This window comes from Prunus dulcis, chromosome 8 (assembly GCF_902201215.1).
Source record: "Prunus dulcis chromosome 8, ALMONDv2, whole genome shotgun sequence".
NCBI classification, from domain to species: Eukaryota; Viridiplantae; Streptophyta; class Magnoliopsida; order Rosales; family Rosaceae; genus Prunus; species Prunus dulcis.
The window spans coordinates 13,628,985-13,644,280 of NC_047657.1; the positions used below are offsets into that span (position 1 = coordinate 13,628,985).

General features: G+C 36.3%; 2 protein-coding genes across 2 annotated transcripts; both read right to left on the reverse strand.

Annotated features, from left to right (window-relative positions):
* Positions 1-1,014: 1,014 nt before the first annotated feature.
* On the reverse strand, positions 1,015-7,463 carry LOC117636773 (vacuolar-sorting receptor 3-like). The gene is made up of 12 exons (XM_034371440.1): positions 6,811-7,463; positions 5,187-5,879; positions 5,004-5,092; positions 4,776-4,845; positions 4,617-4,700; positions 4,444-4,520; positions 4,265-4,346; positions 3,826-3,908; positions 3,638-3,704; positions 2,504-2,632; positions 2,298-2,407; positions 1,015-1,618 (listed from the first exon to the last, which is right to left on the reverse strand). The coding sequence occupies exons 1-12, from the start codon at positions 7,115-7,117 to the stop codon at positions 1,520-1,522; spliced, it is 1,890 nt and encodes a 629-aa protein (XP_034227331.1). The 5' UTR covers positions 7,118-7,463; the 3' UTR covers positions 1,015-1,519.
* Positions 7,464-8,433: 970 nt separating this feature from the next.
* LOC117638531 lies at positions 8,434-11,225 on the reverse strand. The gene is made up of 4 exons (XM_034373641.1): positions 10,494-11,225; positions 9,571-9,819; positions 9,386-9,477; positions 8,434-9,244 (listed from the first exon to the last, which is right to left on the reverse strand). The coding sequence occupies exons 1-4, from the start codon at positions 11,223-11,225 to the stop codon at positions 8,491-8,493; spliced, it is 1,827 nt and encodes a 608-aa protein (XP_034229532.1). The 3' UTR covers positions 8,434-8,490.
* Between the last annotated feature and the right edge of the window lie 4,071 nt (positions 11,226-15,296).

Genomic DNA, 15,296 nt, shown 5'->3' on the forward strand with positions numbered 1-15,296 from the left:
CACCTGAATTTTTCAAAATCCATTATTTGTCACCTGACCTTAACATCATCCAATTTTCCAACTATTTTCAAGGGTATTTTAGTCTTTTTATTTTCAAGAGTATTTTAAAAATGGAAAAATCATTATGAAAAGACCCTTGAAAATTATATATCTTTTCACATTTAACCCCCAGCCATTTTTACATTTAAGCTTTTTTTTTTTTTTTAATAATAATTTTTTTCATTTTTAAAATATCCTTGAAAATGAAAAGACTAAACCACCCTTGAAAATAGATGGAAAATTGAATGATGTTAAACTCGGGTGACAAATCATGAATTTTGAAAATTTCAAGTGACATTTCACTTAAATTTTTTTTTTCATGTGACAAATTGAAACTAAGGTATAACTTCATGTGACATTTCAACAAATATCCCTTTGAATAGTTATGTGTGATTTGTTTTAAATTGACGTGTCGGGTCCAATCCACTAATAACATTTGTCGACGAAAATAAGTAACTTTGCGTGTTAGTCCCTATCCAAATGCGACAGTTGTCTAAAAGTGACACAAAGACAAGTATTTTGTGGAACATTGACGTCTCTATATAAACAAGGTGCTATTCAAGTCTCACATTAATATTCACTTTTCCTAACATCATTGTTCTTTGCTTTCATATCAAGTCTCTATTCAAACCTTTATTTTTGACCAAATGCTACCTACAAAATGTAGAAACATGACATATGATTGACAAAATCGATTGAATCCATGATTTACCAGACGGAGAGCCGCAGCCTCGATCACTTCTCATGGTCTGTGTCGCCTGAGATGGTTAGCACCCATTTCCTATGTGGTTGTAGGAGATAGCCCTCCTATTCTTGCCTTGCGCTTCACTTGGCAACCATATGGACATGAACCGCATGGACACGACCACATGGACATGAAGCATGTTTGGTTAGCATTTACATTGTTCTATCTCAGTTTTTGTATCATGGATGAAGAATAAATATGGATGTGGAGAACAATCCAACACATACAGGTAGCAATTGGTAAACGGCTTCTTTTATTTTGGAGTGTTTATTTATCACAGTGAACTACAAAACAGCAAGCAATGGCCATTACATTCACTCTAAATAAAATTTCAAGGGCCATGCTTAAAACAACATTTGTTTTGTGCAAATAATATACCTTTAATTCTCCTTCGATCAGTAAGGTATAAATATGACATGAAGTCAGTCTCATCTTACAGGCGAACGTAAATTACAGAATAAAGTTAAATCTGAGGAAGAGATTTGGCGACTTTAGGATGGGAAGAGAGTCGTTTGCTACTACATCCAAAACTCCTTGCAATCTACCTTACTCCAAGGGATAGGCATGCTACAGTCCTAAAAAAAACAAGTCATTCTAATCTGCATTCATTTACAATCCAACATGACGTATAGTATGAAAGATCGGGCTCAAAATTCGAGACTAAGATGTATAACAATCCATATTCATGCCGCATCACATAAAATCCTCAACATGTGATTATGGGGGTTTCCGTTTTCACGCTCGTTCATCGTTCACATGATTTGGAACTTCAGCTTGACTGTCCAGAGGCATATATTGTGCCATTATAGCTCTTATTTCTGAATCCATATATGACTGCAAAGGAGCATAGAAAGTATCAACAACCTGAAAAGGTTAAATAAAAAAGACGGAAAAGATTTGTGTCCTGAGATTATTTAACTCCCTAATAAAATCATGTTCCAAATAGAGCAGTTCACGTAGGTTAAAAGCCAATTAAAGGACTCCTAAATGCAGTGTAAAGCAGAGCACATACTAAGACCAACCTAACAGTCGTTAAACCTTGAAGGGTTCAACACACACCATAGTTAAAGACACCGGGAAGATTTTTTTGTCAATTTTGAAATAAAAGCTTCCCACATACAAGAGTCCGCATGCATACAGACAAATTTGTTCCATAGGCTTGGTTACTTTTGGAGTTCCATTAACACAGATAATTCCAACGCAAGATAACCTTATTTGCCTGCCAATAGGTTGGGGTCAACACCACAGTCAATTTGCAGGCCTGGCCCATAGCAAGAAATGGTTCTACAGTTTACGGTACTGACGTCTATGGGAATGTTCTAGGTTTATATATTCAAAAATTAATGCCAATGAAGTGCATAAGGTAATCTTTGCACATCTGATGCATTCAATAAAAGCAATTTTATCAACCTCAGGTAAACAGCCACCAATATCACCACCACAAAATGGAGACTCCAGAATTACCAATGATATATGAAATTTGCAAAAGAGAAATAAAGCACAGAAAGCTCACCCGCAATCTATATTTGTACACAAGATATGCCCCACCACCAGCCATAGCCAAGCCTATCAAAATAACCCACACAGCAGCCCATGCAGACTTCCCCCCACTAGCAGCCTTACCTGCACATTACCAAGGAGAGCACATCGAAATAAGCACTTGCATTATATATTTAGGACATATAAAGTTGAGTTAAAAGCTTGAGTTTCTGGACTCACTTATGCAGGTATCATGGTCCTTGATATACAGAAGATTCCCACTACACGAGCAGTCATAGCTCCCCCAGGTATTTTTACAGGTACATTCAGGGCACTGGCAAGCTTTCTTCTCTTTGCATTCATCAACATCTAAGAAGAAAAAGAAAAAAAGTTTAGCAACATTTAGGTCAAGATATTAATTGCAAACGTTTTTTTCTTTCTATTTTGATCCAACAAGAGTTTTGTTTTGTCCTAATTAGGGACTAAAAAACATGACATGTACCAAGCCAAAAGAAAAAATGAACCAACCAGAGCCCCGTTACTTTTTCTTTTTATTTCAAGAAATAAGTCAGATAGTCATGACGTATCCATGGGATCATGATGGTCTTCTTTAATATCACATTGGCTGATTTCATGAAGAGCAAGGTTAAGAAGTTCAGCATGGTATGAAGCCTTTAGATTGGTCTCCAGTTCACCGCATAAATGCATAAAAATTTTGGATTTGCCCATTCAGATCTGAGCGGGATATTGGTTCAACATGGATCATCCACAATGATTCGGATGAAGCTAAACTTCACTGACCTAAACGTGACAAGAAGGTTTAAATGATTTCCACCAGGTCCAGGTATAACTTAACCAGTAGGGTGCAAACCCACTCAACAAGAGGCTTTAAAACATAGCTTCTAGATTCATTCTGAATGATTTGAAACTTAAACACCAAAGGAATATATATCCTAGGGGCTTGATTTCTGTGACCCAAAAATTCTTTGGTTGTACATATTGGTGCAGTTCCTATTGAGTCCCATTACTTTTTATTCAGGCAAGGCCATATTTTCCAGTAAAACATGAACCTAGAGAAAGATACATTAGCAGATCTATTCATGCAAATTCATGTGCAAGCACACCATTTAGCAAGGTCAAGTACTCCTTGTGGCATATGCCTTGATGCACCACCATGATCAAAGTCGTCTGAACTTAAGCTTTTTAGACATCAATCCATTAGTAGACTTATGTTGTATTACAGTGAAAACAAACAACAGAACACGCCCAGGCCTTAATTTCTAGTGGTCTGAACTAGAGCTTTTTTCACATACATTGTGTATTAAAGTAAAGCTGAAAACCAACAGGACACACCAAGGCGGTAATTTCTCTTACCTTCACAACTTTTGACACCATCACCTTTAAACCCATGAGGACACTGGCATTGGACCTCTCCATTATCCTGCTCAGAAAAATAACCCGACTTAAAACTAAATGTTTTGATAGGACTCTCAAATCTAAAGTTATTTCCTGAGAGCATAATTTATTTTTAACAGAAAATGGGAATACAAAAAACCACTTACTGTGCAAGCAGAGAATGCATGCCCATCTCGAGCATCATGCCAACAACCTCCATTGTTTACCTTGCACCTCCCAGGCCCACTTGCTGGAAATTTAAGGTAAATTCCTCAATAAAAAGTGAAGAATAAGGAAAAATGTTTGCAAAAAGGAAGAATCTGAGCTATTCTTTGATTATAATGAAGAAGAATAAAAAAATAAATTTTTGGGAAGATTTATATTGATTTGGAGCCCATATAGATATTTTATCTCTAGAAAAATTGAAGTTTGCAAAATGCAAATACAGACCAAGATCCTTACACACTAAACCTAGATGAGACCTTTTCGCTAATTGAACATAAAAGTCAGTATCCACAATTTTTATTCCCTCAACTTTGTTTTCCCTAGTTAATGTCATGTCTGTTTTAGCACAAACAAAAAGCAGAAGTTTTACATATTTTTTACCTTCACAGGTAGTGTAACCATCTCCTTTAAATTGCACACCATCAACTAGAGGGCACTCACATACCCTCCCACGAAACGTATCCTAAGTAAACAAACCAAAGTCACAAAGAACAAGAGTTAATATACTCAATTTTCTCATTTTTCAAAAGACTCATTAGCCAGTAAGTTACAATTTGTACCTTGCAGGCTGTGAGGTTGGCTGCTTTATTCTGCCAGCAACCACCATTATTATCCAAGCACTCATTTGTCTCCACATCTACCATGAGTAAATAGTGAATGCATAACTCAAGTTCAGAATGAATAAATCAGAAAGAGATAAGAAACACCAGAATAACAAGAAGAGCTTACTTACCACTACTCAAACAAACAGCTGGCTCAGTAGTTTCCTCGAAACCAGAACAGATAGCCTTCAGAACTGCACCCTTCTCCAACTTTCCTGCAAGCAAATATTTTAGAGAGGGAAACTTCCAGATTGTTATCTAAGAAATATAAGAACAGGAACAAGGCAAACCTCGGTATTGTCGATTATTAACAACAAGAGTAGGCAATATGGTTACATCACCTCGTGATCCTTTCCCAACCTACAAAGAGCGTTCTTGTCAAGCAAGTATAAAGAAATAAACTAATATGACCAATTCAAAGAATTGCACTACGCAGCAGATATTGATCATACACACTAAAAACATGTAAACGAAGAGGACATATATAGAACGAAAATGTATTGAATAGAGACAAATACCTGAGCATCTTGCTCTTCTTTCAGAACAGAATTTTCAGAGTCTGCAGTTGGGTCTCCCATACACTGCTCAACCTTCTTAATATCAAGGCCTGAAAATATGTCACATAAATATTTAAAATGAAGGCCACACTAACTAACCATTAATATTCATAGAAACATTAGATGCAATATCTAATCATTTACCAAGAGATTTAATGACACTTTCAGCACATTCCTTGTTGTACTTTTTCTCCTTCATGGGACATCGAATTTGAAAATCAGTTACATAGTCCCACCATACCCAAGGCTTGTTGGTCTTATTTACCACTTTAAAAACACATAGCTGCCTTAAATTTTCAAGAACCACATCTTTCCCTTCATAACCAGTGCTGAAGTCCTGTTCAGGATCGGGAGCACAATATCTTCCATGATTGATACACTGGGACTTGCACTGTTTGCTTAAGGTGAATGCCTGAGGACAGTACCAAGTTATATAATGAGGTGTGAACTGAGTGTAACCACCTATTTCAAGTATCTGTGCTGCACCCCTAAAATCCTTCATAAATTCCATCAACATGTCACATTTAACCCCACATTCATCATTGCTGTTGGTCCATAGTTCATATTCCACACGATCATCTGGGTGTGGAACAGCTTCTCTCCAGTCAAGATTCACATTGACCATATCACCAGAACTGATTGATTTCTTTAAAGTTTGCCCAAAACTTTTTTCAATGAGTGCAGATGGTATTGTTATGTTTTCAATGTATTTGGAAGTTGAACCATCCTCTTCCGGTGAGTCCATGGTTATTAATGGCTCCTCAATATTATCAGCGACAAGAACTGCAGAAGCCCCAGCCTTCTGGGCATTCCAAACCTTCAAGGCAAAGAAGCAATCTAGAAAGCACAAACAACAGTTTCAAAACAAGCAATGCTGAAAAAACTCAGACAAATAAGCAATACTAGAAAGTATCTTGTAGGGACCTGTTAAGGGGGGTACTAGTTTTCTTCCCCTCCCAACAACCCCAAAAGTTCTCTCCGACTCCACTTTAATTTTTTCTACAACTAATGCAGAGATTTGAGAGAATGAGATTTCTGTATTGTTGACTTTTTAATATTTCAAAAATATCCCCAATTAATATTTTATCTCCCCTTCTTTCTTGCCTATCCAAACAAGACCTAGTTAAATTCAAAATCTTTCTCTTTTGTCATCTCTTCTTTTCTCTCATATATGTTTCCTTCTCTTCACTCCTAGCTAAAATTGCTAAACACACTGTTAATAATAATAATTAAGAAGACATTACATCCATATAAGCCTGAAAAATTTAAAAGCAGGAATCTAGATTCAAAATAACATTAGGGCATCTCCTCAGTGACTGCCAACACCAACTACAGACTCTAAACTGCTAACAAGGCGCAAATTAGGCAGATTTATAAAATGACTGTCTGTACAATCAATCAAATAAGAGCTAAACAAGGCAAATTGACTAGACTTACCAAAAATCGCATCTCCACAATCGACCAAAAAAGGGGCCTATTGAAGCTCAAAATTTACAACATCAAACTACTCACGACTACAAAAAAGCAGACTCAAAATGAACTAAAACACATCAATTGAACTTCAAACCTCATATTGACATTCAAATTACTCTGCAAAAAGGGTAACGCCTAAATTAACAAAACAAACAAATTGAACCTCAAAACTCATAATACTCATCATATTGTTCAAAACTACAAAAAGGGTACCTCCCAAATTAACAAAAACAATCAAATTGAACCTCAAAACTCATAACAATGATCAAACTACTCGAAAGAAAAGAATGGGTACCTCCACGATCGACCAAAACGAACTTCGGGAGAGCTCCAGGAGTCGATTTAAACGAAATCCCAAATTCAGAGAATTCCTTGCAGCCCTTCCGATTCTCTTTTGGATACAGCACAGCACCCGCCATGCTGCCTCCGTACTGCGGAATCCCAAAGTTCCCAATGGCACTGTCATATGTGCCTTTGATTTTATCTGGAGATGTGACCCTCAAGCTGTTCTTCTCCACGACAAATCTCGCACTCGATAACGGGGTCAAAGACAGCACCAGAAACCCTAGAAGAAGTCCCAGAAATGATCTCTGAAGCTCCATTTCAGAAGACAGTAGAGAAAGAGGAGAGAAAACAGATGGGATTTTATAATCAAATTCACTGAACACTTTTTTTCACTTTTCCATAATTTGTTGGGCTTATGATTTTGTTTCAGAAAAACCCAAAATGAAATTTAACCCAAAAAAAAAAAAAAAAAAAACTGGGTTGCTGTTGTTTGATGTTGTTGGATTGATGGGAAGTTTGTATTTGTGGATAGGCTATGGTTCTGATTCTGAATATGAAGGTGTGACACTCTGAGAACTTGGAAGCAAAGATCTCTCCTTTCCCTTATTGTTGAGAGAGAAAGACGATGTATTTAATTGCTCAACATCAACGAAATGCCTTTTACTGACTTTTAATCCTTTTCTTTAATTTTCTAGAAGAAATTAAGAGAATTAGATTAGTGACAGATGGAGCTATGACGTTGTCTGAGATTCCAAAACTAACCTTCAAACGTATCGTTGACGCTAAAGACTTGAGTGGCAATATAGTCAATTCCAGTGAAGTTTTGAGTCTCCTGTATTTTACTTACCTAACATTTTCCCAACAAGTCTTCAACCCATTTCTCTGCTCTCTCTCTCTTTTTTTATAAGGGAAATTTCCAATCTCATGATCACGTGTTTTATTTTAGAAATACGTTCATCCACATAACAATTGGATATTGATATTAAGAGTAATTAAATTAAGGACAGCTAATTCTGACCCCATTAAATTAAGGACAATTCAATTTTGGATTATGGTTAAAGACAGTTTATGCATGTGTAGAGTTGTTGCTGCTACTTGGTCTAGTAAGCCGTAAATAGCATCCTTCTCTTTCTTTTCTTTTCTTTTCTTTTTTTTATTTTTTTATTTTTTTAATATAAACGGTATTCTAATCTAATCTAAACTACAACGGGGGAGATTCGAACTCGGATAAGAAGCACATCTGTTCTAACCAACTTGACTAAGTCTATGTCTGCATCCTTCTTTTCTTTTTTTGGTTCTGATAAAAAGCATCACTCTCTTTTTCTTTTGGTCTCCTGACTGATAAAAACATCACTCTTTTTTCTTTTGGGTCTGCTAAAAAGCATCACTCTTTTTTCTTTTGGGTCTGCTAAAAAGCATCACTTATTCATACCACAAAGATAACAGATTTGTATGGCCTCCCATAATAGCACAATGGTGGTTCGGGGAAATAAATGTTTGCAACTGCTGCTATTCAGAGCCCATAGTGTCCTTTTGGATTTGCAGGCATTGGTTAAAGAAAATATGTAACTGCTTAAATCTGTGCAGTGAACCACAATATACATACAAATGCACATTATTTCACTCGGGATTTTAAGGATTTTCTGTTTTGGTGCTGATTTGAAGGAAATTTTAAGTGAACTAGTATAATTCATTGTTGCTGGTCTTCAATCATTGCATTCATGTGTTCTAAAACCATGGCAGTTCTCTCCACATGCTTTAAAAGCACCCCATAGATCTTGTTTTTGATCCTCACACAAGCTTCCAATTCAGAATCATCTCTGTTGACAATCACATCTAACCAGTCACCAACCTTCTTAATCTGGCACATCATTTCAGCTACATGGTTGTCTGATTCCATGGAAACAGTTATGCTCTTGACTTCATCCAAGTAACTCTCAAAGGCAGCCAAAAACCATTTTCTACATTCATCATGCAAGCAGTTTTCCAGGTCTGCAGCTGCAGATAAAGCACTTCCCTTTACCCAATCTTGTGAATTTTCCTTCTCTATGGCCAATCCAAAATGAGCATCACTTTTATGCTTGATTTTAACTGTACATGTACCCTTTGGTTTACCATCACCATGAGTTTTACTTGATTTATGAGATTTGTGTTTAACCTCCATTGAAACACTACCAGGGCCAGAAGGTGGGGTAATAAGATCAGCTGCCAAAGCTGTTTTGATCCATGAAGTTGCATTTTTCTTTCGGTCCAGTGCAAGTACCAATGCTTCCCCAATGGAAGCAGGGCTGCGTGGATTTTTTTCATTAGCTTTTAGAGGACTAATGTTGGTCAAGGACTGAACAATCAATCGAGTTTGAGCCAGGTCATCTTGTAGGTCAAAAAATTTGTTTACTGATGGCTGCTGTTCCTCCTTCTTGGCTGACTGGAGTTCTGAGTATGTGCTGAAAAAGTAACAAGAAAAAAGAAAATCAGTAAAGCAAAATAGATACCAAATCAATACATTTTTCACATCCATCATTCATTAAGGAAAACAGATTTGATAAGTGTGTTGCAGAACTCTGCATAAGCATATCTTACCGCACCTTAGACATTTGAGCAAACTCTCAGCCGCAGAAGCCTCTTGCAAAGCCTCCACTGCAGCAAGCACAGCAACATCCCTGTGTCTTCGTACCTCCTGCACAGCAAATATGACAGTCTAGCTCAATCAGCTAGGAATTAATCGACGGTGAGGAACAGGCCTCGTAAAGTTAAGTGAATCACACAATACCTTGCCAAGTTTCACTAGTGTTGGGGGGAGGGAGTTCCACACTATCTTACTTCCTGACCATTTATTATCATTAGCCGGATTAAACATCAATGGCGGATCTAAGGACTTCTCACAATTTTTCGCTGGAACGGAGATCCTACTGTTGGAATTTTTAACAGATTTCTTAGCTATATCATCACTAATTCTTCTTGTTTTGGGACTTGACTTGTCATCTGAACTGTGACACTTAGCAGAACGAACTGGTGAAGCCTGTCAAGGCAGAAAGAGGAAAAAACATTTGATTAGGAAAAGTGATGATTGATTCATGGTGATTTTGAAAAGCAAAACAAACTAGAAAACTAAAATGTCCCTGGAGCCGTTCAAACTCATTAAGTAAATTTTGTTCTCAAAATTTTCGTAATTGCTGAACTTAACCATGAAGAAAGAAGCAAATAACAAGAAGCAGTGGACAGTAGTAAATCATCAGACAAAAGAGGTATTTGTGGCAGGACAAATCTAATTACATATGCTTATAATACTGTAGGAAAATGATTGCTCAGTATTATGACAAGTAGAATTCGTGGTTTCCTGCCTTAAAAAGAGATAAACTTCATCGTTTAGGGCCAGCAGTACAATCAGTGAAATGCATTTGCAGCCATCTAAAATGACAGGGTTCTGTCCAAACAATGGTTAAGTCAAATTCTTCATTCACTTACTGTTATTTACACCAACTTTAAATCATTTGCTGAAAGTTCATGCTGATTAACAGAGAATAAACTGACGTACTTGTAGTAAATTTTACATTAACTTTCTCTAAATTATTCATCAAATTTCTAATTAGCAGGCCAAAAATGCCAAAAATCATTCTAATTAAATGGTACTCAAGTCAAATAGTTTCTGTTTAAAGGAATATGAGTTAAAAGAAGAAGCAGTGAGACACTCACATGAACACTGCAGCTACGTCGACCAGTTGGCTTCATCCCATGCTTGACAACTAGGGGGTCTGCAACTTGTTCTGCCCCATTCCAGCTCTTTCTATTCACCGTCAGCACAGACGAAGAAGAAGACAATGTGCTATCAGAATCACTATCTTTCTCTACAAAACTAGAGCTTATTTTTCTAAACCCCCTTGTCACAACACGCATTTCCCTCTCACCCGCATCACAATTTCCAGGCCTAGAGGCCCTTTTCTTCTCACTTGGGCAGGACTTGGAGGCACTTAAAGATCGATATCTGCCCCGAGGCTTCTTCTCCACACCTCTATCCTTCTCCATAACTAAATCAGATGCCCCTTTAGAATTCACCAACTTATCTATGGCAAAAAGATCTGTAGGATTTCCAACACAGGGAAATCGACCCGGGAGAGGCCTTATACCTTTAAGCACTGGCACCGGGTGTGCTGCCTCCAATTTTTCTACAAATATCAACTGTCCAAGTTGCAGTTGGTTGCAAAGAACCATGTCATCCTGTTCTTGAAGCAGCGACACAAACATGGCATGTGAAGAATCTGAAACCTTCAAGAAAAACCCCTGATTAGGCCAAAGATCATCCTCTGCCAACACCGGAATGATGCTTCTGATTTGTAGTAACACTGGCTTTCGGTCTTTCGAGGCCTTTCCGGAACTTCCCATTTCTTCAACAAGCTTCAACAGAACCCCTGAACCCAGAGTTGCCATTTTCTTGGACAGAAAGAGAAAGAGAGAGAAAACAAAAGAAAGTTCCTGTTTTTTTTCTCAACACAAACAATATTATTGTCACAAGTCACTTTCTTTGAATCTTTTTGGATGAAACTCAATGGTGACTGTGTCAAAATCATGAAAATATGAAATGGGTCTTCGTCAATGGATTACTCAGATGCTGAAATATAATTAAAAATTTTATAAAAAAATCCTAAAAAGAGGGAAAATGAAGAAATTCAAAAGGATGAAATTGCTGTAGAAGGTTAAAGAAGATGGACCCAAGAGAAAGATGGGTAACTAAGTTGAGACTGTAATTAGAGAAAGCCAGATTGTTCTCTGAAAACTGAAAGCTCTGGAAATCTATAAAATCGCCATGGCAAGATGGAACATGGAGAGGTAGTTAAAACCGTTGCGCTTGTGGAGTTAGAGCTGAATTGGATGAGTGTTGCGTTGGGTTGGATTAAAAGAAAAAAATAAAGAAAATAAAATTGGGCTTGAAAGCTTTGTCCAGACAGAACGCTATAAAGCCATTGGGGGCCTAAGGAAATGGTCATAGGCTTTAAGGCCATCTCTAGCTATGGGCTATATTTCAAATAGAAATTCATATTTAGTTATAGGTTAAACAAAATTTTGGTCAAATTTGGAGGATTATATTTGGCCCTTTAGCCTTCCAACCGGACCATATTTAGCCCAACTTTAGCCTAGTCCTAGGCCAAATTTTTTGTGGGCTCCATGCACGTGTTTTTCAATGATGATATCAGCTTGATATATATATATATATATATATATAAGCCTTTTTAAATGTTTTCAATTCGTAAAAAAATTATAAAAAATTATTGGTCATGACCAAAACTAGGTCATGAATTTAAAAAATAATAATAATAAGTGGGCCCCACCTCAAAATTTGTAATCACATCCCCTCAAAACTAGATATCATGTCAACTAAGGGGGAGTAGTCAATACGATTCCCATTCCTGTTTTCTCTTATTAACTTCTAAAAATACCCTTACCACTTTACCATAATTCCAAAGCACCTCAAACCCTTAAAAAAAATAAAAACTCACGCCAAGAAGTTCCAAGACGCTCCAACTTATTTTTCACGTTAGCGTTGCAAACACAACCTCCCAAAAACAGCAGCCACGCCTTGTGCTATGAAAGTCATTCTATTTATCTATATTCTTCTTCTCTTCTTCTTCTTCTTCTTCTTCTTCTATCTTCTGTCTTCACATTCATCACAAAACAAAGTACGGTCATGGATAAAGACTTTTGTGGAGATTATATATCTCTTTTTTGATAGAACGAAGATTATGTACTTAATAGTATGAAGATTATGCATGTTATTATTATTTGATTGTTTACTAGTTACGTAGGTGAAAGATAGGAAAACTTACCATAAAGAACATGAAGAGAAAAAAAAAAATACAACTGTGAGAAGCAGTAGAATTCTATAGTGAGGATCTTATCTATAATCCTTAGATGATGCTCTATTTTTTAACTGTTGGATTAAAGTGATTAGTTTAATCCATCAATTAAGAAATAAGAACTCATCTAAAGTCCTTAAATAAAGTCCTCACTATAGAATGACTCGTCACAAGTATTAGCTCTTTTCATAAATATCAAGAAATTCATTTCAACACAGCCCAAGAAATATTTAGGCCATTGACCCAACCAATGAGCAGCTCTATTGGGAGCTCAGAGGCCCAACAAGATTTTTATTTTATTTTTTTCAATTAACAAAAGAGAAGCACCCTTTGACATAATAATAGGAAGAGATTCTATTTGCATCTAATTTTTTGCTTAGATATAGTTTCAGGGCATGTTTACGTATCAGTAGGGAATTATTTTCATTCTTGACTTTTCATGCGTTTACTTGCAATCAGGAATTTAAAAAAATAAGTGGGCCCCACCTCAAAATCTGTAATCACATCCACTCAAAACTAGGTACCAAATCAACTAGGGGGAGTAGTCGATACGATTCCCATTCTTGTTTTCTCTTATTAACTTTCAAAAATACCCTTACCACTTTACCATAATTCCAAAACACCTCAAACCCTTTAAAAAAAAAAAAAAAAAAACTTGCACCAAGAAATTCCAAGACGCTCCAACTTCTTTTTCACGTTAGCGTTGCAGACATAACCTCACAAAAACAATAGCAATGCCTTGTGCTATGAAAGTCATTCTATCTATCTATATTCTTCTTCTATCTTCTGTCTTCACATTCATCACAAAACAAAGTACGGTCATGGATAAAGACTTTTGTGGAGATTATATATCTCTTTTTTGATAGAATGAAGATTATGCATGTTATTATTATTTGATTGTTTACTAGTTACGTAGGTGAACATTGAACTGAGCTCTTGTTGTTCATCTTGTTCAGCATATTGATTCCTCATATTTACACCGCCTTATTAGTTTGTTGCAGGATTAGTTTGGTCTTGTTAGCCAATTTGAGAATTATATATGTTCTACAGCGAAAATGTGCAGGACATTTTAGTAATCAAATTAATTTGGATTCTGATTCATGCAAATTAGTAAACAATAACAATGGGAATCAACCCCATTCCTTTGCTAATTCCATATGTTTAGTAAACAACTTAATGGGAATAAGACTATTTTTAATTAACCGTTATTCAACAATATAATGGTACATCTCTTTTCAAATCTCGTAACTATGTTTGCTTATATTGGAGATTTTTCAATGTGTGTTTACCCAAATTGTAATTTTGGTTAAGAAATTGTAACCATGTTTGCTTAACTTATTAAATAACCTTATCCAAATTTCCCAAAGTGCAGTGGTCGGGTTTGTCCAACCAATGCCCACCCCTACTACCACTAACTAGAGTAATAGGGGGTGATAAGATGATTGCTTTAAAATTCATGTCCCAATCAGTGATGATGTTTAGTCCAAATACGAGACTTATCACTAGTGGAATGAATGTAGTAGTGCTTGGGATGATTGTTTAATACTCTTGCCTTGTATGTAAACGTTTTCATTCGCTTATCGTTTGACAAAAAAACAATCTGTAAAATTCAAGGAAATGTAATTTTCAAGCATAAATTTAGTATGTCCTAACTACAAACCTTGATGCTTTTTTTACGTGGCACATTTCCCAGTCGTCCTTTTAAGTTTGCAGTTTCTTCTAAGGCACCCTTTCATCCATCACTCTCGCTAAACCTTTTCCTGGTTTGCTTGAGATGAATACTTGCCTCTCTGTGTGTTTGGCAACTAGTGGCTAACTTTTCAATCTGTTAGGTGAAAATTATAGTTGAAACAAGAAATTACCATAAACATAATGGGAAATGTCATATATACAGCCCCATTAATTAGAGCTTAATTGAAAGGTCTTACCATCACACAAAATGATTTCATCATAAAATATGCAATGTTAATGAATGCTAGAGCTCTATTGATTCACTTATGGATTGCTTGTGTCGGCTTAAACCCAAAAAATAAAAAATAATGCAAAAATATATCATTTTTTAACTTTGTAGATGAGGGATTTATGAGCGCCGCGGAAGTCTATAACTTAAAACAAGTCTACAAAGCAATATGGCTCAGGTGATTAAGAGCCAAAAAAAAAATCATATACATTAGGAGCAAGGGGCTCGTATGATAATCAGATGCATAATTTTTAATTTTATTTTTGATAATCAGATGCATTATAATTTTTTTAATCTGGAATACAAATCCCATAATAAAAAATCAAATCAAATAATCTCACACAAGTAAATAGCAAGATCATTTATCATTGGGTTTGCCCTACTTTCTTTTTTCTTTTTCTTTCTCTTTTTGTTATAGACCAAAAGTTATTGCATCTTTGCCGCGGGGTCAAGGGTGTGGATATTGTTGGTCCATGAGTCATGACCCCCCATGTACATGAGAAGTGCCACTGAGAGAAAAAAAGAAGCTTTTGTTTTGCCTAAGCATCATCATAAAGATCATTTGGTACCACCTAAAGCAGAGAAATGGCCTGACATTCTCTCTTTCTCATTTCACAAGCAACAGCCCAGTTATAGCAAAACAAATAGAAAGTTCGAAGTGACTTTGGCCCTTAGCCTTGAAGATCT

Excerpts from the sequence above, each read along its gene's own strand:
- LOC117636773 (XM_034371440.1), bottom strand. The coding sequence starts at position 7,117 with ATGGAGCTTCAGAGATCATTTCTGGGACTTCTTCTAGGGTTTCTGGTG. Across the intron at positions 4,701-4,775 it reads TAATAATCGACAATACCGAG|GAAAGTTGGAGAAGGGTGCA; the intron begins GTTTGCCTTGTT and ends ATTTGCTTGCAG. Across the intron at positions 2,633-3,637 it reads TGGTGTCAAAAGTTGTGAAG|ATGTTGATGAATGCAAAGAG; the intron begins GTAAGAGAAATT and ends TTTTCTTCTTAG.
- LOC117638531 (XM_034373641.1), bottom strand. The coding sequence starts at position 11,225 with ATGGCAACTCTGGGTTCAGGGGTTCTGTTGAAGCTTGTTGAAGAAATG. Across the intron at positions 9,478-9,570 it reads CACTAGTGAAACTTGGCAAG|GAGGTACGAAGACACAGGGA; the intron begins GTATTGTGTGAT and ends TTTGCTGTGCAG. Across the intron at positions 9,245-9,385 it reads AGTTTGCTCAAATGTCTAAG|CACATACTCAGAACTCCAGT; the intron begins GTGCGGTAAGAT and ends TTACTTTTTCAG.